We start from the raw sequence: 24,200 nt of genomic DNA on the forward strand, positions 1-24,200 counted from the left end.
TCCCATGCCCCAGATCCCAGGTGGTTTTTTTAAATAAATTTACTGTCTACATGTGATTGGGAAGGGGATGTACCACAAATGTAGAGGTCAAAGGACAACTTTGTGGAGCTGGTTCCCCCACCTTTTTGTGGGTTCTAGGGGTTGAACCTCAGGTTGTCAGGCTCGTGTGTAGTGTGGTAAGGGCTTTTATCCACTGATCATCATGTTAGCCTAGACCCCCTGACTGTTAACAATGCCAGTTAAATAGTGACACTGGGAACATGCTCTTGGTGAAGCACCAAGTGGTGGATGTCCCCTGTGCTGGGTTGTGGCTCCATCCATCATTAGCCACAGACTCACCTGGAGGACTTGTACAGGTCTGGGAGGAGTCTGACAGCCAGCATGTGTTCTTCGGTAGCCATCCCTCTGCTTACCTGGCCGCCTTTTTAAAAACTGTCCAGTGATAAGCTCATCTGTGATAACCCTGTGATAACCCTGTCTGTGTTCTGTGGAGCCTCTGCTTGTGTGCCTGGCCTGCTGGTCTGGGCAGCTGCTGGGAGTATCAGCCTTGGCACAGCTGTCTCACCCTCTCAGGAGAGGAGTTTGGGCTGAGTTCCTTAGGCATATAGCAGGGTGGCCACTGCACTGGCGTCCTCTCAAAGCACAGCTCAGTTAACCTTCAAAGGGGAGGAAGTGAGCCTTCCCATGGGTGGACAGTGCTCTCCTTTCCTGGCTGGCTTCCTCACTTGAATTCCCTTCCAGATTAACTGTCCGCATCCTAACCACCTGCATTCAGGGACATGCCAAGGCAGAGTGAAGGCTTAACCAGAAGCCACTGACACCATCAGTAGCCTCAGAAGAGGATTGGGTTTCCCTCACCAGAGAGCAGCAGGTCCCCCCAAAACCTGTGTGCGTCCTGGGAGCTGCAGTCACAGCCAAGGCTTTCCAGACCCATCAGACCTGAGGAGTGAGGGTGCTGAGATCCAGCTGGGTGCTATTGGAAACACCCAATCCCGGGTTCTAGCAGACATGGCTCCCCTTTAAGGATGGAGAGTGCCTGCCATCACTGGACATCTCTTCTGAGGCTCCCCTCCCCTCCCCTACCCCCCAGGTCAAAAACTTAGTTCCTTTTTAGTCTCTGGGAGTGGAGTGTAGCTTGTCGGTACTTACTCAGCAAACACAAGGCCTTGGGTTCAATCTCAAGCACTGCCAACAAGAAAACAAAACGTGCTGTCAGTCCGAGCTCCAGGAGCGGGGTGGGGGGAACAGGCTGGACAGTAACTAAAGAGCTACAAACCTTGGAAGTTGAGGAAGGAGGAAGGAGAGCACAGGACATGGCTAGTCTGAGGATCAGATCCTACGGCAGCCACAGTGACGCAGACACCAGTGCTGCCTCATTGCCACGCTGAGGGAGGGCCCAAGTGCTCCTCTGCCAGAGAGAGGCAGACAACCAGCAGCTATCTATCTCCTCCAGAGAGAAGGGAGAACCTCAGCAAAAGCCGGGGTCGGGCATGGGGGTCACGGAGAGGCCAGTGGTGGCTGTGATCCAGCCCAGGACTGTGGTGTACCCTAATTGTGTACTCTAATAAACTTGTCTGAGGATCAGAGGACAGAGCCAGCCACTAGATTAGACATAGAGGTCAGGCAGTGGTGGCACACACTTTTAATCCTATCACTCGGGGTGGGGGGTTGCAGACTGGATCGCTGTGAGTTCAAGGCCACACTGGGCTACATGAGATGGATCCAGTATAGGAGAGAAACAGAGCCAGGCAGTGGTGGCACACACCCAGCACTTGAGATCTCATGCCTTTGCTTGGGGAGCACACACACGCCTTTAATCCCAGGAAGTAATGTGGCAGGGCAGAGAAAGGTATATAAGGCGTGAGGAGGCAGGAACTCACTGTCTTCAGGATGAGGATTTCGTAGAGGTAAGAATAGTGGCGGCTCTTCTGCTTCCCTGACCTTTCAGCTTTCGCCCTGATATCCGGCTCTGGGTTTTTTATTAAAACACCATCTAAGATTCGAACAGCACAGGATTGACAGTAACGATGAGACAAGGATGAGATTCCCTTGTCCCTCAAGATACGATTCTGGAATAGCGGAGACCAGGCGATGGCCCTCAATGAGAAAGTGACCAGCAGTTCTCAGGAGGTTAAGTGCTGCGCTGTCTGGCCAGACTGATAGACCCTGGTGTCCTTAGGGGTGAGGTACAGAGGTGGACCATGAGGGCATTATTTGATTTTAAACATAATGGGGAGACCAAGGGCTTAAAAGCACATTACGCAGCCGGGCGGTGGTGGCGCATGCCTTTAATCCCAGCACTCGGGAGGCAGAGGCAGGCGGATCTCTGTGAGTTCGAGGCCAGCCTGGGCTACCAAGTGAGTTCCAGGAAAGGCGCAAAGCTACACAGAGAAACCCTGTCTCGAAAAACCAAAAAAAAAAAAAAACACATTACGCTTACCTCCCAGTCTGGAGCTGGCCAAGCAGGGTTGGCTGGCTGGGCTGCTGAGCCCCAGGGATCCGCCCCAGTGCTGGGATTACAGGCATAGGCCACTGCACCTCGCTGTTTCTAAGATGGGTTCTGGAGGGAAAACTCAGACCCTTGGATTTGCAAGGAAAGCACTTTACCAGCTGAGCTATCTCAGCACAACTATTAGGGCTTTCAAGACAGAACCAGTAGAATGGATATATCTATAGTAAATATAATAGTAAATATACAATATAATAATCCTCTTAATATGTATTTAATACACATTAAATTATATTTATACTATATCTAATAAATGTTACTTATGTATTACATTTATATATTATGTATAAAATATATAATTAATATATCACTATAGTATATGATTATATTACATATATAATGTAATATGTATATTATACATAGTAATATATAAGATCATTTATACAAATATGCACGTATACATACATACACATATAATATATCATACATACACACAATATATCACACATATTATGTATATTATATTTATATGAATTACATTGATACCCTTATATTAATATGTATAATTTATACTTATTATATTTGTTTATAATATTTATTAGATTGATTTACATGAAATGGCCAGAGCAGTCCCACAATGGCTGACTCACACTGGAAAGGGAGCCGGTAGTTGCTCATTCCACAAAGCTGACTGCCCCAGCAGTCCCAATCTGACATTGGAGGCCTGGAGGATTCCCGGTGAGTTGATGGTCTTTAGTCTACATGAGAAGCCTGAAGAATCCGGTTCTGACATCAGTGAAGGAAATGCAGCAGCAGCTGCAGCAGGTTCAGGACTCTGGTTATGAAACTGTCAGTCTCCCCATCTGTAAAATGGGTATGGCAGAAGGCACATGGCTGGAGGCAGGAGGCCTCAGTTCCTTCCCTCTCTGGCTCTTGCCCTCACTGGGAGGAAGGAAGCAGATGCCTTCCCACAGCCTGTGCTTCTTTTTCCCACCCAAAGCTGCTTCTTGTTCAGGTGCTGACCACTCCTCCACACAGCCTAGGTCTCCAGGGAGGCTAAGTTCTCCCCCTGCCTTGGATGATCAGCACAGAAACCTAGAAAGATTGAGACCCAGGCCTGAGCACAGGGCTTAAGGTGCTGCAGGGAACTGATGTCCAAACCTCCCAGGAGTGGACAGTGATTCCCACCAGCCACTGGTTCTAGTTTTGTTGTTTTGTTTATCGAGACAAAGTTCTCTGTATAGCTCTGGCTATCCTGGAATTCACTCTGTAGACCAGGCTGGCCTCAAACTCACAGAGATTCCACCTGCCTCTGCCTCCAGAGTGCTGGAATTAAAGGCTGGCCCCAACCTCTACCTGACTGTCTTTGAGACAGGGTCTCACTTTGTAGCTCAGACTGACCTTGACTATATTATCCTCCAGCTTCAACCTCCCCAAGGCTGGGATTACAGGTGTCTATTATCATGCCCAGTGCCCTATCATTGCAATGAGAAAACAGCAGCTTTCCTGGATATTTTCACTGGCTAGAAGTATGTTCTCTAGCTGTGAGGAAAAGCAGGATGTGTAGCTACTGCAAGCCACAGGAAAATATAATGGAGCCCAGCTACTATCACAAAAGCTACTACTTGGAAAAGTCAGAACTTTTCTGAAGGTCAGACCATGGCTTAAGAAGTCTTGGTGATAATTTAGCTTTTGTATATATATAAGCTGGTTCTTACAACGATTTTCTTGTATGCTATGTAATTCCAAGAACTCCTAGCAGTGTATTTATATAAAATACCTATCAAGCATCCAAGGCCAAACGATCTCCTGAACTAAGGTAACACCCTTATGGAAACAACGCTGGTCTCCTAGGTCAGGCGGATAGCTTTATTTCTTGTGTAATTCAAGCTGAGACCCTCCTTTCTTATACAGTTTTACTAACATTATAGACTCCTAATTTCTTACATAACCATTTCTAGGAATGTAGATTGAGCACATAAATTCCCTTTTTGATATACTAACTGATCATTAGTTCTCAGTTGACCTCCTCCTTTACCATTCCCCTTTGGGGCTGAAAAAGAAAGCCTGACAGTCACTGCCTGAGGAAAACTCTTATCTGCCTTTATGACCCTGTAAGAATTCAAGTCTGGTGGCCTTACTCTGCCAGAGGATTGCTATAGCTTGGGTTTCTAACTGGATTTCTGAGAGACTTGGGGAGAATTGAGAGAATAAGGATAAGACTGAGAGGAGGCAAGAGAGAGGAAAAAGGAGAACGGAAAAACTAGATGGGTAAGAACTGGAGAGGAATGGACTAGATGGAAAGAACTAAACTGAAGGGCTAAAAGTGAGTACTAGAGGAACGAGATGGAAGATGAGGAAGAACAAGATGAGAAAGAAGGAGATGGGAGAGGAGAGGAGGTAGGAAAGAACTAGATTGATAAGAACCTAAATGGGGCAGAACTAAGATGAGAGGATTAAGATAGAACTTAGAGGGGATGGCAGATAAATGCAGATAGAAATCAGGCAAGAAAGGAGCTGGGCATGAGAACAGAATAGAAGCTGTGTAGAGAGAACTGACTCAGAATAATAAAGTGATGGACTAAGGAGTTCTGTGTACGAAGATTCATTTCCTATCATCAAAGATTAAATTATCAGCTGGTTGTAGATTCTTCCTGGACCCTGGGAGGGGACTATAGAGGGGCTGGACCCCCCCCCATAGTCCACAATATGTAGCTGTTAACTTAGCTACTCAAGCAAACTGAAGATTCTCATGGTATGGAGGGAAAGACCTTGAAAGTAGACAGATGGCACAGGGCTGGGGATATGGTTTAGCACAGAGTGCTTGCCACCTGTGACAAGATCCCCATCACCTGTAAACGTCAGAAATGCCAGGTAGTCATGCCCTGCCTGTAATCTCAACACAGGGGAGCAAACTGGCAAGCTAGATTTGTGCAAGTCGGTGAGCCCTAGGTTCAGCAGAAGACCCTGCCTTGGTATGGAAGATGGACAGCAACTGAGGAACACTCCCACCTCTGGTCTATATGCACAAACACAGACATGTACATGCACCTACACACAAACTATTAAAAACATATAAGCAATACAATCACAAAATTGTGCCCATCTATCCATCCATCATCCACTTACCCACACACTCACCACTCATCCTTCTATCTACCCACACATCCATTCCTTCCCCCATCTACCCATTTACATCCATTCATCTACCCACCCATTCATCATCCTTTACCCACCCATCCATTTATCAAACTATTCATCTTTCACTAGCCCACCTACTCATCCATTCATCCATCCATCCATCCATCCATCCATCCATCCATCCATCCATGCACTCACCCTCCCCTGCAACTCAAATTCCAGGGATTTACCTGTGGTCACCACAGTGATGATCATTGAAGGTTTGGTCAGGGGGAGGATGGGCATTTTTCTTCCTGTGTGTTCTGTCACCGTATTTTTACTTACTTTTTTTAGAAACAAGGAACATATTTCAATAATGAAAGGTATCTATCATTATGTTTTTAAAAAATGGAAGTTAATTCTGTAGTCAACTATATGGCTTTTTTTATGCCCCTGAACCTCTTTAATGTGCCTTAAAACTCAACATCTAAGGCACCTTTGCCTTCCATGGGATCTCACAGGAGTGTGGCTGCATCTAAATTGCCTCTTTCCTCCTCCCCTGGGAAAACCGCTACACTAGCCATAATCCTCCCAAGTCTCAGGAACTTTGACTGACAGCCCTAGGTAAAAAGAAGTAAGCCCGATGAGAGGATGCAACTATTTAATGGGGCCATCAGAGATGAGATTTCTCTCTCTCTCTCTCTCTCTCTCTCTCTCTCTCTCTCTCTCTCACTTTTACTATCTCTCTGTAAAAAATGCCAGTCACATGAGCACAGCAACTTTGTCCTTTTTCTTCTACTGTCTACCTAGTGCTGGGGACATGGCTCAACAAGTATTTGCTGGACTGGAGATGTGTCTCATTTGGCAGAGTGCATGTGTTTGAATGCTTGGCCTATAGGGAGTGGCACTTTCAGGAGGTGTGGCCTTGTTGGAGGAAGAAGTGTGTCACTGTGGGGGCAGACTTTGAGGTGTCATATGCTCAAGCCATGCCCAGTGTGGGATACTGGTCTCTTTTGCTGTCTGTGGATCCAGATGTAGAACTCTCAGCTCCTTCTCCAGCACCATGTCTGCCTGCATGCTGACATGCTTCTTGCCATGATGATAATGGACTAAACCTCTAAAGTGTAAGCCAGCCCCAATGAAGTGTTTTCTTTTGTAAGAGTTGCCATGGTCCAGCAGTTAACTCTGCAGCTCACACACGATTGAGCCGGTATGATAATGAGTATTCAGAGATGGGTAATGCCTGGGGGGCGCTCACCAACCTAAGACAGAGCACCTGTGTGGCCTGGGCAGGTGTCTCCATGACGGGTAAGGTGACCTGCTGATGTCCCACACAACCTAAGTCAGAAGCTCATTTTTTAGTAAAAGGGGGACCTGTAGGGCCCTGGCCCCCATTTTGGGTGACTGTTGCCTCGCTTGCTGACCTTGATATCCTCCCTATGCTAATTCCCTGCCGGGTTCCACCCTCCTGAATGCTTAAGGGAAGTTCCTTGTCTGTGTATCCTGCATAATGGGTGCTAACAGCTTAGATGCAAGATTGTAAAACATCAGTAGCAAACTTCTGCCCTCCGGGGTTCTCCCATTGTGCCGTAAGCCTGTATTTAAGACCTTTTCCCTTCTTCAATAAACAGCATTTGGCATAAAAAAAAAAAGAGTTGCCATGGTCATGGTGCAATAGAAACCTAACTAAGACACATAGCATGCAGGAAGCCCTGGGTTCTATCTCCAAAGCTAAGGAAACCAGATGTGGTGATACATACCTGTAATCCCAGCACTCAGGAGGGAGGAACAGGCAGGAGGATCAGAAGTTCAGAGTCATCCTTGTTTACACAGGGAGTTCAAGACCCGTCTGAACTATATGAGTCTATGGTGGTTTGAATAGGTATGGCCCCTATAGACTCGTGTGAATGCTTGGCCCATATGGAGTGGCACTATTAGGAGGCATGGCCTTGTTGGAGGTGTGTCACTGTGGGGTAGGCTTTAAGGTCTCATGTGCTCAAGCTCCACCCAGTGTGGCTCACAGTCTCCTTCTGCTGTCTTCAGATCCGGATGTAGAACTCCCAGCTCCTTCTCCAGCATTATAGCCACAGTAACCTTAGGACAGTCTTACTATGAAGCCTGGTTGGTCTGGAGCTCACTATGTAGACAAAATACCCATACAAAAAAAGACAGCATTTTGGCCAACGTGTTGGTTTGAATTGTGACACACACTTTTTGTGGAAAGGAAGTGTCCTACCGTCACTTTTACTTTATTAATGTGTTTCTTTGTGTGACACTGAGAATATTCTTTTCTAACACCCTGCAGGGAGCCCTGGCAAGCTGAACATGTACTGAAATGAGTGTGTAGTGTCAAATAAGCTTCAAGGTGGGCACTGCAGGGGACCTTGGTGGGGAGACCCTGGTGGAGATTCGGGAGGCGGTGCTCAGGGTTCGACAGCCTGGGGAAATAGAGCCGAGGCACTCAGCAGAGAGGGAGGCACAGAAGGTAAGTCATGCTCCTAGCTGAGACAGGCCCAGGGGAAGGCTCTGCTAAATGGGCTTTGAGCTGTCCTAAGCCAGAAGGGCCTTTGGGCATCAGTCCCAGGGTCTCCGAGCTTCCCAGAGCCCTAAGTGCTAGACTTTGAGGTCAGCCCAGTCCCGGGAATCCTGGGTGTAAGGTCAGTCTTGGAGACAGGTGACCTTAGGTGAGGGAGTTACCTTCTTGCATCTGCATGTGGGACACCTGCTTGACTGGGACCATCCTGAAGGATGAGATGATAGAAGGAGATGTGAAAGGAACTCCAGTCACACCATCAAACCCCGGTCTCTCCGTCCAGGCCCCTGCTGTGGGGCCTGCAGCCTATACAGAGGACAGGGGATGACTGGTGCCTCAGCCTCACAACACCTCCCCAGCCTTCCCACCACCTCCTGCCACACACACACACACACACACACACACACACACACACACACACACACTGTTCATAGAGCAGCTGCCAGCCTCCAAAGGCTGTTTAAATTCAAATGTGTAAAAGCTAAATAAAACTTAAAACACACCTCTCCCATGGCACAACCATATTACAGGTGACTCAGGAGCCTCCTGTGGCCAGAGGCTGCCAACATGGACAGTGCAGATGGAAGCAATGTCCCTCATTCCAGAGAGTTCTACTGGGTGACGTTTTTCTTTTTGACAAGAGTTTGCTGCAGTACAGAATAACCTTTGAACCATGTAACCAGAGGAGACTGGCCTTGAACTCCTGATCCTCTTGTCTCTATCTCCCAAGTGCTGGGTGCCATTGCATTTAGCTCAGTGCTGAAACTCTAAATCAGAACTCACATGTGTCCACACTGGGCTGGGTGCTCTGCCTATCACCCCACGGATCCTTTGGGTTACTGAGAGGCACCTGTGATTATCACTCTACCTCTGTAAGTGAGGGACAGAGAGGCTGTGAAGAGTGAGTTTAACTCTGTAGTGGTTAAACTTGGTTGTCAACTTGACTGGACCTGGGATCAGCAAAGAGCCATGCCTCTTTGGGGGGATTAGCTGAGGAGGGTGGCCCTCCCCTACAGTGGAAACACCTCATGTGTGAGGGAAAACCAGGCCTGCTTTGCCTGCCTGCCTTCATTTCTTGCTTATGGATGCATCTGCCCTGTTGCTACCACTCCTACCATGCTCTACTGATATCAGAACCTAGTTTTATCAACCTCCCAGTGTGGACTAAAGACCAGTGGCTCTCCAGGAATCCTCCCTGCCTCCAGCACCAGACTGAAATGTGGTGGTATTGTGTTCCCCAAAATATTGTGTACCCTAATAAACTTATCTGGGGTCAGAGAACAGAACAGCCACTAGATACAGAGGCTAGAAAATGTTGGCACTCACGCCTTTAATCCTAGCATTCCAGAGGCAGAAATTCATCTGGGATCTCTGTGAGTTCAAGGCCACATTGGAAACAGCCAGGCAAGGTGACACACGCCTTTAATCCCAAGAAGTGAGCCTTTAATCAGAGGGAGTGATGGCTGAAAGCAGAAAGGTATATAATGCGTGAGGGCCAGAAACTAGAAGCATTTGGCTGGTTAAGCTTTTAGGCTTCTAGCACAGTTCAGCTGAGATCCATTTGGATGAGGACTCAGAGGCCTCCAGTCTGAGGAAACAAGATCAGCTGAGGAACTGGCAAGGTAAGGAAGCTATGGCTTGTTCTGTCTCTCTGACCTTCCAGCATTCACCCCAATAACTGGCTCAGGTTTGATTTTATTAATAAGAACTTTTAAGATTCCTGCTACACTGAAACATCTAGATTACCTAGCCCTGTGGACTAAGCAGCTATGCAGTTCTCAGACTCTCCAGCATGCAGATGGCCATTGCTGGCCTAGCTGGTGTCACGTAAGCCAATCACTAAATGCCTTTTGTAATAGAAATTCATGCTATTGGTTCCATTCTGCTATAGAACATGACCAGTGCACCCACCCAGTTACCCACAGTGGGCTGCTGCTGCTGCTGCTTGGGGTGGGCTTCATCCACACCTGACTTTAGAGAGAGACCTAGCATCCAGCATGCCACTGTGCCCCCTCCATGGGCGTCCTCTGCCCTGTGTTCTCAGACTCCATAAGAAGGCTACCTGAGGTTGTGCCTAGCATCTTTATTGGCTGGGGCGGGGGGGGGGGGGGGGGGGGAGTTGGTGTGAGGGGGTGGGGTGGTGGTGGTGGTGGTGGTGGTGGTGGTGGTGGTGGTGGTGGTAGTCTGCTGAAGGTTGTGGGCGAGGGATTCTAGTGTCTCCAGGGCTTGCTCATGGCTCTGCACGTTATCAGGTTACTTTCTTGGGCAGAGGATTAATGATCCCGCTCTCTATGTACTCGAAGACTGTGTATGGGTCCTGGTCCCCGTTGATGGTGATGGCCCGCTCGTAGTACTGCTCCAGGTCTCCAGAGTTCCTGAAGAACAGGTCCGTTCGGAGCCTGATGTAATCCTCTGAGTCCTTGGGGTTCTGCAGGAGACGAGCCTGGACCTCCACGGTGGGAGGGGGCTTGTACATGAGATGGAACCTACGAGGGGAGCAGATGACAGGGTCTCAGTCCTCTTGTCGACCATGCTTGAGTGCCCTTGCCCTGTCGCCATTACCCCCAGGCACAAACGCCAGCCGTGCGCCCGCTGGGTACACCCTAGACTGGGCTCAGGAAGAGCCCGTTTCCCCTTTGACCTCAGAACTCAGGAGGCCCAGGCAGGCAGATCTCTACAAGTTCCAGGCCAGCCAAAGCTACCGAGTGAGACCCCACCTGAAAACAGAACAAACAACGAACAACCCAGGTTCTTTGCTTCTTTCCTTTTCTCACCTTGGCAAGCCCCCTCCTCCCTGTCACATGTGTCGCAGGTGCTGGAGGTCAGAAGAGAGTTGGATTCCCTGGAACTAGAAATCCAGGTGGCTGTCGGCTCCCTTTGGTGGGTGCTGGGACCCAAACTCAAGTCCTCTGGAAAAGCACGATGCACTCATCTTTGCAGCCCCTGGCTTTTGTTTTGTTTTGGGGGGACAGGGTTTATTCATCAGGTTTCCCTAGAGAAACCGAACTGACGTGTATCAGAATGGCTGACAGGCTGTGCTTCAGCTGTCTATCAACAAAAGGTCCAAGAATCCAGTCGTTGTTCAGTCCCCGAGACTGGATGTCTCAGCTGGTCTTCAGTATATGCCAGAATCCCAAAGTAGACTTAATGCCAGTGGAGGACTGGACTTGCCAGAGAGAGCAAGAGCAAGCAGGCAAAGAGAACAAGCTTCCTTCTTCCATGTCCTTTCTATAGGCTTCCAGCAGAAGGTGTGGCCCAGATGAAAGGGTGGATCTTCCTCACCTCAAAAGATCTAGATTAAAAGTGGGTCTTCCCACTTCAAATGTTTTGTCTTTTTTTTTTTTCCAGAGCTGAGGACTGAACCCAGGGCCTTGCGCTTGCTAGGTAAGCGTTCTACCACTGAGCTAAATCCCCAACCCCTCCCACTTCAAATGTTTTAATTAAGAAAAAAAATCTCTCGCGGGTATGCCCAGACTCTTGGGTTTTAGTTCATTCTAGATGTAGTCAAGTTGACAACCAAGAACAGCCATCACAAGTCCACTCCTTGTCAGCTTGACACACAATTATATCTCCTTATGTCCTGCTTAATTTTCAAGTGAAAAAAAAATAACCAGGTCATAATAACACCTAATTATAATTATCCCATGTAAAAATCAGAAATGTTGTATATATTCAGCCACAACATAATTACACCTAACATGATATAGCCATCCCTCATACAACACAAACAAATTGTAAATTTTAGAATATATAGCAATGCCCCTTGAGGGACATTCTTTTGGTATCTCAAAACTTAAATATGATAACCACTTATATTCTCTTGATTGATAGTGTATCACATGATAAGGAAATCAAAGAAAGAAAATGCAAATATCAATACAAACATATTCTTTTTGTTTGTTTGTTTTATTCTTTCAAGACAGGATTTCTCTGTGTAGCTCTAGCTGTCCTGGAACCTACTTTGTAGACCAGGTAGGCCTTGAACTCACAGAGATCCACCTGCCTCTGCCTCCCAAGTGCTGGGATTAAAGGTGTGCGCCACCACCACCTGGCCAGCACAAACACAGTCTTTACAAAATATGACAGAAACACTCATGTCAATTATAATCCTTGGTCTGCAACTGGCCACATGACCTTAACTGGTATTTATAACCACGTTCCTCTACTACCCATTCTGTACCCTCAGCAAGCACTTCAGCAGGTCTTGACTCTTTTCCTGGAGGGGTCTGCGCCCTTTGCCATCCTGCCTGGATTAGGCTGTTCTAGTTTGACTTTAACCATTGACTTTAATCACAGGACATGGTAGCACCAAGAGACACCCTGAAGGATCTCCTGCACTCCAGACATAGTCCTTCTTCCCTCCATTGTGGAGAAGCAATCCAGTTTCCCCATGGTGATCTGGATCAGTCATACCTCCTAACACTGTTATTCCTTTCTTAGGCTGTTGGGTTAAAGGCATCAGAAACCCAGAGTGACCAGGGGGCAGTCCAAGCTTCTAGTTCAATAGAGCGTTTGTTGTGACTCCTGGCAGGAGCCCTCCCCGCTCTGGAACCAAAACTCCGAGGCCACATGAACAGGAAGCAAAGCTTTCCCTAGTGGGTCGTTAGAGGTGATAGTTAGTAGAACTGTTTCCTTTTCCAGCCCTTGGTTCCTGGACCCCTAGATCCTGACTATGGGAGAAACTGCACCATATAGTGGATGATGATTCTGAGTATATACCGCCTTCTGGAGAATCCTGCCCCAGCCCTCCAGGCTGCTGCCACCTAATTGGTGCTGTAACTGTGTCTTCAAAAGGCCACTTCATCTTTTTACCAGGCCAGCTGCTTCAGAATGGTGGGGAACATGGTAAGACCAGTGGGTTCCATGATTGTAGGTCCACTGTTGTACTTCTCTGGCTGTGAAGTAAGTTCCTGGTCAGAAGCAATACTGTGTGGAATACCATGACAGTGGGTAAGACATTCTGTAATGTGGTGGATGGTGGTTTTGGCAGCAACGTTATGTACAGGAAAGGCAGATCCATAAGCAGAATAAGTATCTACTCCAGTTAGGATAAAGCACTGTCCTTCCCACGGAGGAAGTGGTCCAGTAGACCAGGTCCAGTGGTCCAGTGGACCAGGTCGCTGGCTGGTCACCCCAGGAATGATGTCATATCTGTGGCTCAGTGTTGGTCTCTGCTGTTGGCAGCTCCGGCACTCAGCAGAAGCTGTAGCCAGGTCAGCCTTGGTGAGTTGAAGTCTATGTTGTTGATCCCGTGCATAACCCTCATCTCTGCCACCATGGCCGCTTTGTTCATGGGCCCATTGGGCAATGACAGGGATGGCTGGGGAAAGAGGCTGACTGTCCACAGAATGGGTCATCCTATCTACTTGATTACTGAACTCCTTAACTGATGTCACCTTTTGATGAGTATTTACATGGGACACAAGTATCTTCACATCCTTTGCCCATCTGGAGAGATCTATCCACATACTTCTTCCTTAGATGTATTTCTCACCAATTTTCCAGTCATGCTCTTTCCAAGTCCCTGACAATCCAGCCAATTCATTGGCTATAGCCCATGAATCAGTGAACAATCATACATTTGGCCATTTCTCCTTCCAAACAAAGTATATGACAATATGTACTGTGCAAAGTTCTGCCCATTGTGAAGATTTTCCTTCACCAGTGCCTTTCAGGGTTGTCCCAGACAGGGGTTGTAATGCTACAGCTGTCTACTTCTGGGTGGTGCCTGCATAATGTGCAGAATCATTAGTAAACCAGGCCCTAGTCTTCTCTTCCTCACCTCATGAGGCTACAGGTGCATGCTTGGTAGCAGATGGCATTGTAATGGGAGTAGAAACCATAGGCATTTGGGAAACTTCTTCATGTAACTTGCTTTGTGCCTTCAGGACCTACTCAGGCCCAATCACATATATACATACCACTTCCATTTGATAATGGATTGTGGCTGTGCACATCCTACTTTATGACTTGGTGGGTCAGATAACACCCAGCTCCCATGAGCATCTCAGGTCGCATGGTAACATGGTGGCCCATTGTCAAATGTTCAGTTTCCATTAAGACCCAATAGCAGGCCAAAGGTTGTCTTTTAAAGGGAATAGTTGTTTGCAGACAATGGCAGAGACTTGCTCCATAATCCCAAAGGTTTCTTCTATGGTTCACAGAAGAGCTTGCCAAAGGGGCTTGCCGAAGGCTCCAGACAGCATCCCTGTCTGTCACTGACACCTCAAGTACCATCAGGTCTGCTGAATCATAATGTTCAAATGGTAGAGCAGCCTGCTGAATCATAATGTTCAAATGGTAGAGCAGCCAAATGGTCAGCATGCTGAACCTGCTGAATCATAATGTTCAAATGGTAGAACAGCCAAATGGTCAGCATGCTGAACCTGCTGAATCATAATGTTCAAATGGTAGAGCAGCCAAATGGTCAGCATGCTGAACCTGCTGAATCATAATGTTCAAATGGTCAGCATGCAGAGCCTTCTCCTGGTCCAGACCCTACTCCTGGTACCAAAATCTGTATTTTGTCAGGGATCTCTAGAGGAACAGAACTGATAGGATGAATATATATGTGGGGTTTATTAGAATGGCTTACAGGCTGTGGTCCAGCTAGTCCAACAATGCCTGTCTACAAAGATCCAAGAACCTAGTAGTTGTTCAGTCCACGAGACTGGATATCTCAGCTGGTCTTCAGTATATGCCAGAATCCCAAAGAAATAGACTCTAATGCCAGGGAAGAAATGGACTTGCCAGAGAGAGCAAGAGCAAGCAGGCAAAGAGAGCAAGCTTCCTTCTTCCATGTCCTTTATATAGACTGCCAGCAGAAGATGTGGTCCAGATTATACGTGGGCTTTCCCACCTCAAAAGATCTGGATTAGAAGTGAGTCTTCTGCTGGGCAGTAGTGGCCCATGCCTTAATCCCAGCACTTGGGAGGCAGAGGCAGGTAGATCTCTGAGTTCAAGGCCAGCCTGGCCTACAGAGCAAGTTTCAGGACAGCCAGGACTATTACACAGAGAAACTGTCTCAAAAACAACAACAACCAAAAAAAAAAAAAAGAAAAGAAAAGAAAAGAAAAAAAGAAAAGAAAGAAAGGAAGGAAGGAAAGGAGGGAGGAAGGGAGGAAAACCCATCACAGGTGTACCCAGCCGCTTGGGTTTCAGTTAATTCCAGATGTAGTCAAGTTGACAACCAAAGAATAGTCATCACACAAGATTTCCTCTATGTAGTCCTGGCTATTCTGGAACTCTCTAAGTAGACTGGGCTAGCCTAAAAGCCAGAGATCCACCTGCCTCTTCCTCCCAAGTGCTGGGATTAAAGGGATATACCACCACAAAGGGTTTTTTTTTAGTGTGTGTGTGTGTGTGTGTGTTTGTGTGTGTGTGTGTGTGTGTGTGTGTGTGTGTGTGTGTGTGTGTGTGTGTGTGTGTGTGTGTCTGTTCCAGTGACTGAACTCAGGTCCTCATGCTTTCAAGGCAAGCACTTTACCCTCTGAGATCTCCCCGGCTTCATCTGTTCTTTTTTCATCCTTCCAAAAACTATTTGTTAAGTATTAACAGCCTGCCCATCTGGTGCAGCCATCTCTGAAGCGGGAGTCCAGCTGGGGGCTGGGGATACAGTGACCAGAAACTTAACCATTGTGTTGCTGCAGGGCCTGGTACATTCCTTCCCTCACTCGTGCAGACAGGGAGCCAAAAGACATGCCCAGAACTCACAAAACCACCCTGTTTCTAGCCTCCGTCTGTAGTAGCCAGCACTGTCCTGAAGGAGGTCCACAAAGGCACTGAGCACCTTAGTGGAGAGGTGGCTATACAGGGGGCCTGGCCACCAAGGGCCCTCCATGACCAGCCACCAGGAAGCCCTGACCAACCTTTCTCCTGAGACAGGGTCAGTCCTTCTCAGCGTCATTCGCTCCAGGATGGAATCCAACGGCACGTTCAGGAAGAACACCCTGCAGAGAGACACCACAGCAGCCATGTTTGTTACTGTCTGGACCTGGGAAAGCTTTGACAGCCGGGGCCTGCTAATCCTGGGGAGACTACTCCTCCCTTTCCCCCGCTGACAGTGGAGATGTCAGAGCTGACCTGTCAACGTGACTTCCGGGTACATAGCAAACCCACCTAGAGTCCAGAGCCTGGAGGCCCGCCCTCCTTCTCTATCAAACTCACTACCAAATAATACCCCAAAGCCAGATACTAGGGTGACCAGAGACTGCCCAGAGCCTTCCAGAATCATCCATTGGCCACTCTGGAGCCTACACTGATGTGTACACTCCTACCCACAGAAACCACAACCAAGTTCCCCAGCCACCCTGTCTCCTTCCCTTGCTTCCTCCTGCCCTTGAAGTCTCCCCGTGTGGCCGTGTGGGGCACTGGGCTCTCTGCTGCCACTCATTTACTTCCAAAAACTACATCTTGCTACAGTCAAGACAAGAACAGTCACCATGGTCACCAGTGGGAACCCAGGCCAGACTTTTGTCACCACAGCGCCAAGGTTGGCATTTCTCTCCACAGGTGTGCATGTGTGTGTCTCAGGGAGCAGAAGGTCTGCCCCAGCTCCAGGAGGCAGCCAAGTACGGCTGTTCAGACCCTGCCTGGACTCCCCTGCGCCATTCCTCTTGGCTGGGAGATACCTTTTCCTTCTGGCTCTTTCGTGCCTGTGGCTTGGCTGTGACCAGGGCTGTGGAGAGGCTAGGCTGAGCTCAGGGCTCCCCCTGGCTCCAGGGGCGGGTGCAGGATGCAGACCCAAGCCAAGCCAGGCAGGTGCAAGGCAGCTCCAGTCCCTTCTACGAGAGCTTCATCTACTTCATCTTCACAGTGGAAGAAACAGAAGCCCAGACTCACCCAGAGGGCCTCGGAAGAGGCAGCTTACCCAGAGCCATCGGAGATCGCCCAGAGACACTTGGGCTAAGCATTGCCTGAGGCTCATACCTCAGTGTTTGACTGACACAATTATGTAAATCTCTTCTTTTGCTTAGGTTGGCTTCCTCTGGGTGCCTTCTAACACTTACCCAAAGTTATTCTTTAAAAAAAAAAAAAAGACAACTTTTGTTTATTCATTTTTTTGGGAGGTTGTGGGGGGGCATGTACCACAATCTGTACTAGAGGTCAAAGAACAACTATGGGGGACCCTGGAGGCACTATTGGAGAGGCAAGAAATGAAACTCAGTTCAGCTCAACTTAATTAGCCATCATTGGTTCAAACTTCTGGAGTCTGACACCAGATGGTTTATTTTAGCTGTATTTAAGCACAGCACAATTTTGGGGAAACATTTTCTGATGACAGTTAACTCTTTCCCATGGATACAACAAAGCTTAAAACATGTTAACATTGAAACACTGTGTGTGTGTGTGTGTGTGTGTGTGTGTGTGTGTGTGTGTGTGTGTGTGTGTGTGTATGTGTGTGTGTAGCCCTGGCTGCCCTGGAACTCTCTCTGTAGATCAGGCTGGCCTTGAACTCACAGAGATCCAAGAGCTGGGATTAATGGTGTGTGCCACCACCCCCTAGCTACATTGAAACTCATACATATGGTTTCTTCAATAAAGATGGGTTCTTGTTGACTCAGAAACAGTGCTCAAGATAAGGGTCTAGGGAGAACGACTGAGTTTGTCAACACAAGGCCTGTGGGAGTCAGGATTGGTCTGGCTCCGTGATAACACAGAAGTCACTTAGGCTGTCGTTCAGTACAAATGGCATCTCTCACAAGGATGGGCTTTATGGACTGAGAAGCAATGCTCAAGGTTTAGAGGGGAGTCGGGGATAAGCAACCGTAACTCTCTGGGGGATTCAGGTGAAGCCTGGCCCGACAGATAGCAAAAGATCACCAGGCTGTGAGCAACATCCTTTCCCAGCATTCCAAGTGGAAGCCAGGCAAACATCTCCTTCCTTTGAAGAGACAAGCCAGTGTGTTTAACTTTCCTGTTTTTCTTATTGCTTATCTGTGTGCACAAGGACCTCGTACCCTCTACAGACGACTTGTAGGAGTCAGTTCTCTCCTTTCACCTGTGGGTCCCCGGGATTGAACTCAGGTCGTCAGGCTTGGCAAGTGCCCTCACCCACTGAGGCATCTAACCAGCCCCGGTGACCCTTTTTTGCTGTGACCTAACACATGACAAAAAGCAATCTGCGGGAGGAGGCCTTTATTCTGGCTCACAGTTCAAGGACGCAAGCATCACGGTGTGTGTGGGGGGGGCGCAGTGGCAGGAGAGTGAGGCAGCTGTCACTCACACTGTTTCTGCTGTCAGGAAGTGGAGAGCAAACAGGAAGCTGGCCTCAAGGCCTGCCCCCAACCCCCAGTGACAGACTTCCGCTAGAAAGACTACCTCCTAAAGGTTCCAGAACATTCCCAAAGGGTACCAAGTGTTTATACACATGAGCCAATTATGGGACCTTTCGCATTCAAGCCACACAGACAGCTGGCACACTTGGTATCAGACACTAGAACACGTATGAACTCAAGAACAAAACAGCTAACCAATAAAGGGGAAAGCAGAGAGGGATGTTCTTTCTCAGGCCAGCCACTCCCAGGGCTGGTCTCCTTCTCTCCCTTTGCCCAGCTTCCCTTCCCTGAAGGCCAGCCACCTCCAGCCAGTCTCCACACAACCCTGCTGGCACCCCACAAGGCAGGCACAGCTGGTTCCCAGCAGGCTAGCCAGCCGGCCCCAGGACAAGCATTTGTCCACTGCAATGCTGTCCGTCCATCAGGCTCATTCAACTCTTCCACACTGAACAGGGTGTTGTTATCTACAAAGTTCACACTCAGGAACCAAGTCAAGTTATACAACACACTTATACATATACTCACACACACACACACACACACACACATGCATGCACACACACAACAAATGTAATTTAAAAAAAACCCTGTGTATCAAAATACATTAAAAAATAAGCTAGAATGGAAAAAAAATTTTCAAAACACATCTGGTCAAGCATTTGTATCCCAAACTCAGGAAGTACGAAGTACACGCACAGCTGGCAACACACACGTGCAGGTGCCCTGGCTGCTCCAGGATCTCTGGAACTGACATCCTAAGGGGAAAGTGTGGCGTCTGAAGACAGACAGTTTCTTGAAAAAGGCTCAAGTTGCCTCCTCCTTCCAGCACATCCAAGGCCCATGGCACTGCCATGGGGAGCCTCCTGGTGCTGGAAGGCACCAGGGCTCTTTCTGTCCAGACCACCTGTGACTGTCTCTGGCCGTGGTCTGACTCACGGTGTTTCCTCTCAGGTCACTACACGTGACCACCATTGGAGGAGGACCAGGAAAGAGGGGAGTTGTCAGTGAAAACACAAAGCACCCCTGAATGACAGAGTGATGGAGGCCAAGTGATGGACAAGGGCTTGACTGGAAGCATCATCCAGGACATGGAAGGAGAAGATAACACCAGGGTAGTTCTCTTTCAATGGCAAATTTCATGGTGTTCCAAGAGCACAAAGCAGAAGTAGCCAGTCCTTTCCTTCTTTTAGATTTAATTATTTTTATTTAATGTGAACCACGTATGTACCTGGTGCCCACAGAGGTCATAAGAGGGCATCAGATTCCCTGGAACTGAATTATGGATAGTTGTGAGCCGGCACATGGGTTCTGGGAATAGAATTCGGTCCTCTGCAAAAGCAACAAGTGCTCTTAGCTGCTGAGCATATGGAAACCATAAGATATCCTCAAGGGTCATCTTAAGGAACCCTGCCCACCTCCTTTGAGACAGGGTCTCTCATTTTCCTAGAGCTCACCGATTCAGCTATAGGCTGGTTAGCTGGGGAACCCCAGAGATCTCCTTGAGCTAGGATTACAGCTATGCACCAGCATGCCAGGCATTTTTCTGGGAGTTCTGGGGATGGGACCCAGAAAGCTGAGCCACCTGCCCAGCCTCACAGTTTCCACACACATTTGCCCCACCCCACCAGAGGATGCTTACTTAGTCCAGATTAAGACCATAGCAGGTTCATCCCTTAAGCACACCAAGGGTCAGGACAGGGGCTGTGGCTGCCTTGTTGGTACTGTGTCCTTCCTGCCTGGCAAATGCTGAGAGCCAACTCATGCTGAAAGTGAGCAGGTGGGTGTTGCACATAAAATGGCTGGACCCCATCCTAGCAAAGCACAGCTTTGAGTCCATGCAGTTGGCTTCCTGGCCCTCCTGACAGGTGCCTGGGTCACAGGCCAAGCCTGCAAAGATTCCCGAAGTTCACGGTTGAGAGAGGCTGTGCCCAGGAAGAGCCATGCGGAGGAGCGTCTGGACACGAGGCCTCTCTGGCCAGGATTTTAAAGTGTTTGCCATGCAGCCATTTCACTCTGACAAGCATATCTGAAAAACCCAAAGGGCAAACACCTCCACCTGATCCTGCCACCTTGGGCATCTTGTGTCTGGCCTTGGGTCACAGTGACAGCCCCTCTCATTTCCAGCTCCCACTCCTTCAAAAACAAGGGCTCCCACTGGCCAGTTCCCGTGGAAAATGGTGCATAATTGACAGTGCAAACCCATCCTGGCGGTGTCTGCAGCCTCTCCAGAGGCAAGCAACAAACTCGCTCTCCCTGCTGGTAACTAGTAAATTAGCGAGCGCTCCTGGCAGTTCACGAGTGCGTTTCCAAACACAGCAGCCGGTTGAAGGGGAATGACCCGGGATACTCCTGCATAATCCAGCTCTTTTTAAAAGCCCTCTGAAAATGTCTCCCTCCTTCACCACTGAGAAGAAAGGGGAAAAAAATCTTTTCCTGTGCACACTGGCACCCAGGAGCTCCCCAGACAATAAGGAGAAGCCAATTGTCAGAGCCAGGTTGTCCTGCAAGCTTTTCCCACAGAGAAAAGCAAATGAGTTTAAGGCAAAAATAAGAGGAGACAAGCTGGCCACCACCTGTGAAGCAAGCCCTTCAGCAGGGTTCCCAGGGAACCCGAGACATCTCAGGCCATCCTTGGGGCTAGGTAGGGACAGGAGGATTGAGGAGGGACAGAAAGAAGTATGCAGCTGCTTAAGCCTTCTGAGTAAGGCTTCATCCAGTGAGGTCTCTGGCTGGCATGTGCACCCTCATACTGGCTTTGGGTCAGCAGAGTAGTAAAGGGCTGAGATCCACATCCTGAGACAAGAAGGCCAGACCAACAGGACACAAGACCTTCCCTAAGCCCTCAAGGCTCTTTGTGAGCTTGAAACCTCCTAACAGCAGTTTTCCCCCTCAAATCTGTGTTCAGACTCCCCCATCATTCTGCTGTTTTAAAAACTAAATTCTGGGGCTCCGGAGATAACTTAAGAGGTGAGTGCTTGCCTTGTAAGGACAAGAGCCTGAGCTCAGTCTGCAGAGCCCATCAAAAAAGAAAAGCAAACGGCCGACAGTATGCGCTGAAACCAAGTGCTGGGGAGGCAGAGACAGGCAGAGTTCCTAGAGTCTGCGACTAGCCATCCAGCCCACGTGGGGAGTTCTAGTCCAGTAAAAGACTCTTCCTCAAAAGAAGGTGGGCAGCTGAAGGAATGGCAACCATGGTTGACCTCTAGCCTAGTCTGTCTGTCTGTCCGTCTCTCTCTCTCTCTCTCTCTCTCTCTCTCTCTCTCTCTCTCTCTCTCTCTCTCTCTCTCTCTCTCACACACACACACACACACACACACACACACACACTTCCAGCTTTTCAAGTGCTTTTGACAATTAGGTCACAGACCCATGTGTCCTTTACAGCTAGACCAACATGAAACACTGACAAAGAGTACAAATATATATACATATATATTTGATTTTTCAAGACAGGGTTTCTCTGTGTAGCTTTGGAGCCTTTCCTGGAACTCACTTGGTAGCCCAGGCTGGCCTTGAACTCACAGAGATCTGCCTGCCTCTGCCTTCCAAGTGCTGGGATAAAAGGCATGCAACACCACCGACCACCCAGCTTGCAAATACTTTTCTAAAGAAAAAAAGGTGTATTTCTACTATATGTATATGTGAGTGCCTGCATGCATGCATGCGTGTGCCTGGTGCACACAGAGGCTGGAAGAAGGTGTTGGCCGACCTGACCTGGAGTTAGATGCTTTGTGACCACCTATGTTGTTGCTGGGAACCAAATCCCAGTCCTCTGCAAGGGCAGCAAGTGCTCTGAGCCACAGAGCCACCTCTCCAGCCCTCAGAGAATGCAAACAAAAGTTCAGACCACTGGCTTGCTAACCCAACCAAACAGCCCACGTGCTCTGGGAAGATGTTCGCATTTCAGTTACTGTGATAAAATACCAGACAGATTTGAAAACATCTCCCTTGTGGGACCCTCTTGTTTGAGATGACCATGACTTCCAAATGAAGAAACACAGAGACATTGACTTGTGAACATTAGTACAACAAAAATACCCTGGCACAGAAAGGTACTCATGATATATTAATTGAAAAAGTATGTTGGGACTGGGGAATATAGCTACATTGGTAGTATGCTTGAGGTCCTGGGTTCTGTCCCCAGCACTGCAGAAATTGGCATGGTGGTACACGCTTATAATCTCAGCTTTTAGGAAGTGGAGGCAGGAGGATCAGAAGGGCAAGGTCATCTTCAGCTACAACAGGTTAAGAGGAGCTTGGGCTACATGAGACTCTGTCTCAAAAGTAAACAAATAGGTGAAATTGTCTGTGCCACTTAAAAATGTACAGGAAAAGCCTGACATGGTGCTGTAACATGCCCGGCTTACTCAGGAGACTGACACAAGAGGATGCCCTTGAGTTTAAGGGTTTGAGGTCAGCTTGGACAATACAGTGAAACCCTGTTTCCAAAAACAAAACAACACCACTGGCTAGAATAGCAAAGACAACCATGCCTTGACTTTGGCAGGATGCAAAGCTCACATACTCCTTGTCCCCACCCTTGCTTCATGGTTTGCTGGTAATTCTGTTATGCATGTCAGGGGGAGCCCTGGAAATTAGAGCATTTGCCCATTTCTCTGGTGTAAATTCTCCCAATCTAGCTGCAAGCTGCCTCCTTGACATCACTAAGTATGGAGCTTGGAAATGATGCACAGAGTAGAGTCTCGGGAGCTGGAACACATTGCTGCAGCCTCTGGGGACCAGCCAAGACTATGGCCCTTCTGGTGTGGGCCAAGACTTTGGCCACATGGCTATGGGGTTCTTGAGCCTTGAGCAGGCCCCTGTGGATGCATTGCCATATTTAACCCTCATAACACCCTGTGAGGCTGTGGTACCAGGACACATCACACATTGACACATCACAGGTCATGAAGAGCAAGGCTCTGGGCAGTTACTCAGCTGAGAAGTGGCCCTGGGACTGCTTCCAGATGTGCCCTTAACCCCTCTGTACTGTGCTTATTTCCCTCCATGCTAGTGACCCCTGCTCTGTGCCTTCAGGAGGCCAGAGGCATGATGGTTGCCATCCCTTGTCACAAATGCAAGGGAGGGACCTGAGATCTAGAGACTGATTCTCACCCTCCCTGGCCCACTTCCCTTGGGCCTGCTACAGCCATTGTATTCTGAGGAGTTCTTACTTTCCTTTGTCCCACTGGCCTTCCTAGACCACCTCCTTGAAGATTTCAAAAGTATTTTGCTTCTTGGCTTCAGTTTGAATCTTTGGCTTTTTGTTTATCACCACCATCATCACCATTATCACCACCACCACCACCACCACCACCATCACTATCACCACCATCATTATCATTGTCATAACCATCACCATCACTACCACCATCACTATCACCACCATCACCATCATCACCAACATCACCATCATCACCATCACCACCACCACCATCACCACCATCATCACCACCATCACTACCACCACCACCACCACCACCATCATTAACATTGTCATCATCATCACCACCATCACCACCATCACCACCACCACCATCACCACCATCATCACCACCATCACTACCACCACCACCACCACCACCACCACCACCACCATCATTAACATTGTCATCATCATCACCACCATCACCATCACCACCACCACCATCACCATCACCACCACCACCACCACCATCACCATCACCACCATTATCATTGTCATCATCATCACCATCATCACCACCACCATCACTATCACCACCATCACCATCATCATCACCACCACCACCATCACCATCACTATCACCACCATCACCCCCATCATTACCATTGCCATCAC

At 48.4% G+C, this 24,200-nt stretch overlaps 1 protein-coding gene across 2 annotated transcripts in view; it reads right to left on the bottom strand.

The window, feature by feature from the left end:
- Positions 1-3,099: 3,099 nt before the first annotated feature.
- Positions 3,100-24,200, bottom strand: part of Ak8 (adenylate kinase 8) — a 130,925-nt gene continuing 109,824 nt past the window's right edge. The window contains exons 12-13 of one of the 2 annotated variants that reach the window (XM_076569124.1): positions 15,971-16,051; positions 3,100-3,312 (exon numbers count right to left, since the gene is read on the bottom strand). In XM_076569124.1, the coding sequence (XP_076425239.1) occupies positions 3,300-3,312; positions 15,971-16,051 (94 nt within the window). In that variant the 3' untranslated portion in view covers positions 3,100-3,299. Of the gene's footprint in view, positions 3,313-10,162; positions 10,589-15,970; positions 16,052-24,200 lie in introns of those variants that run through there. The other variant, XM_006983366.4, reaches the window with a different exon arrangement.

Source organism: Peromyscus maniculatus, chromosome 4 (assembly GCF_049852395.1).
Source record: "Peromyscus maniculatus bairdii isolate BWxNUB_F1_BW_parent chromosome 4, HU_Pman_BW_mat_3.1, whole genome shotgun sequence".
NCBI lineage: Eukaryota > Metazoa > Chordata > Mammalia > Rodentia > Cricetidae > Peromyscus > Peromyscus maniculatus.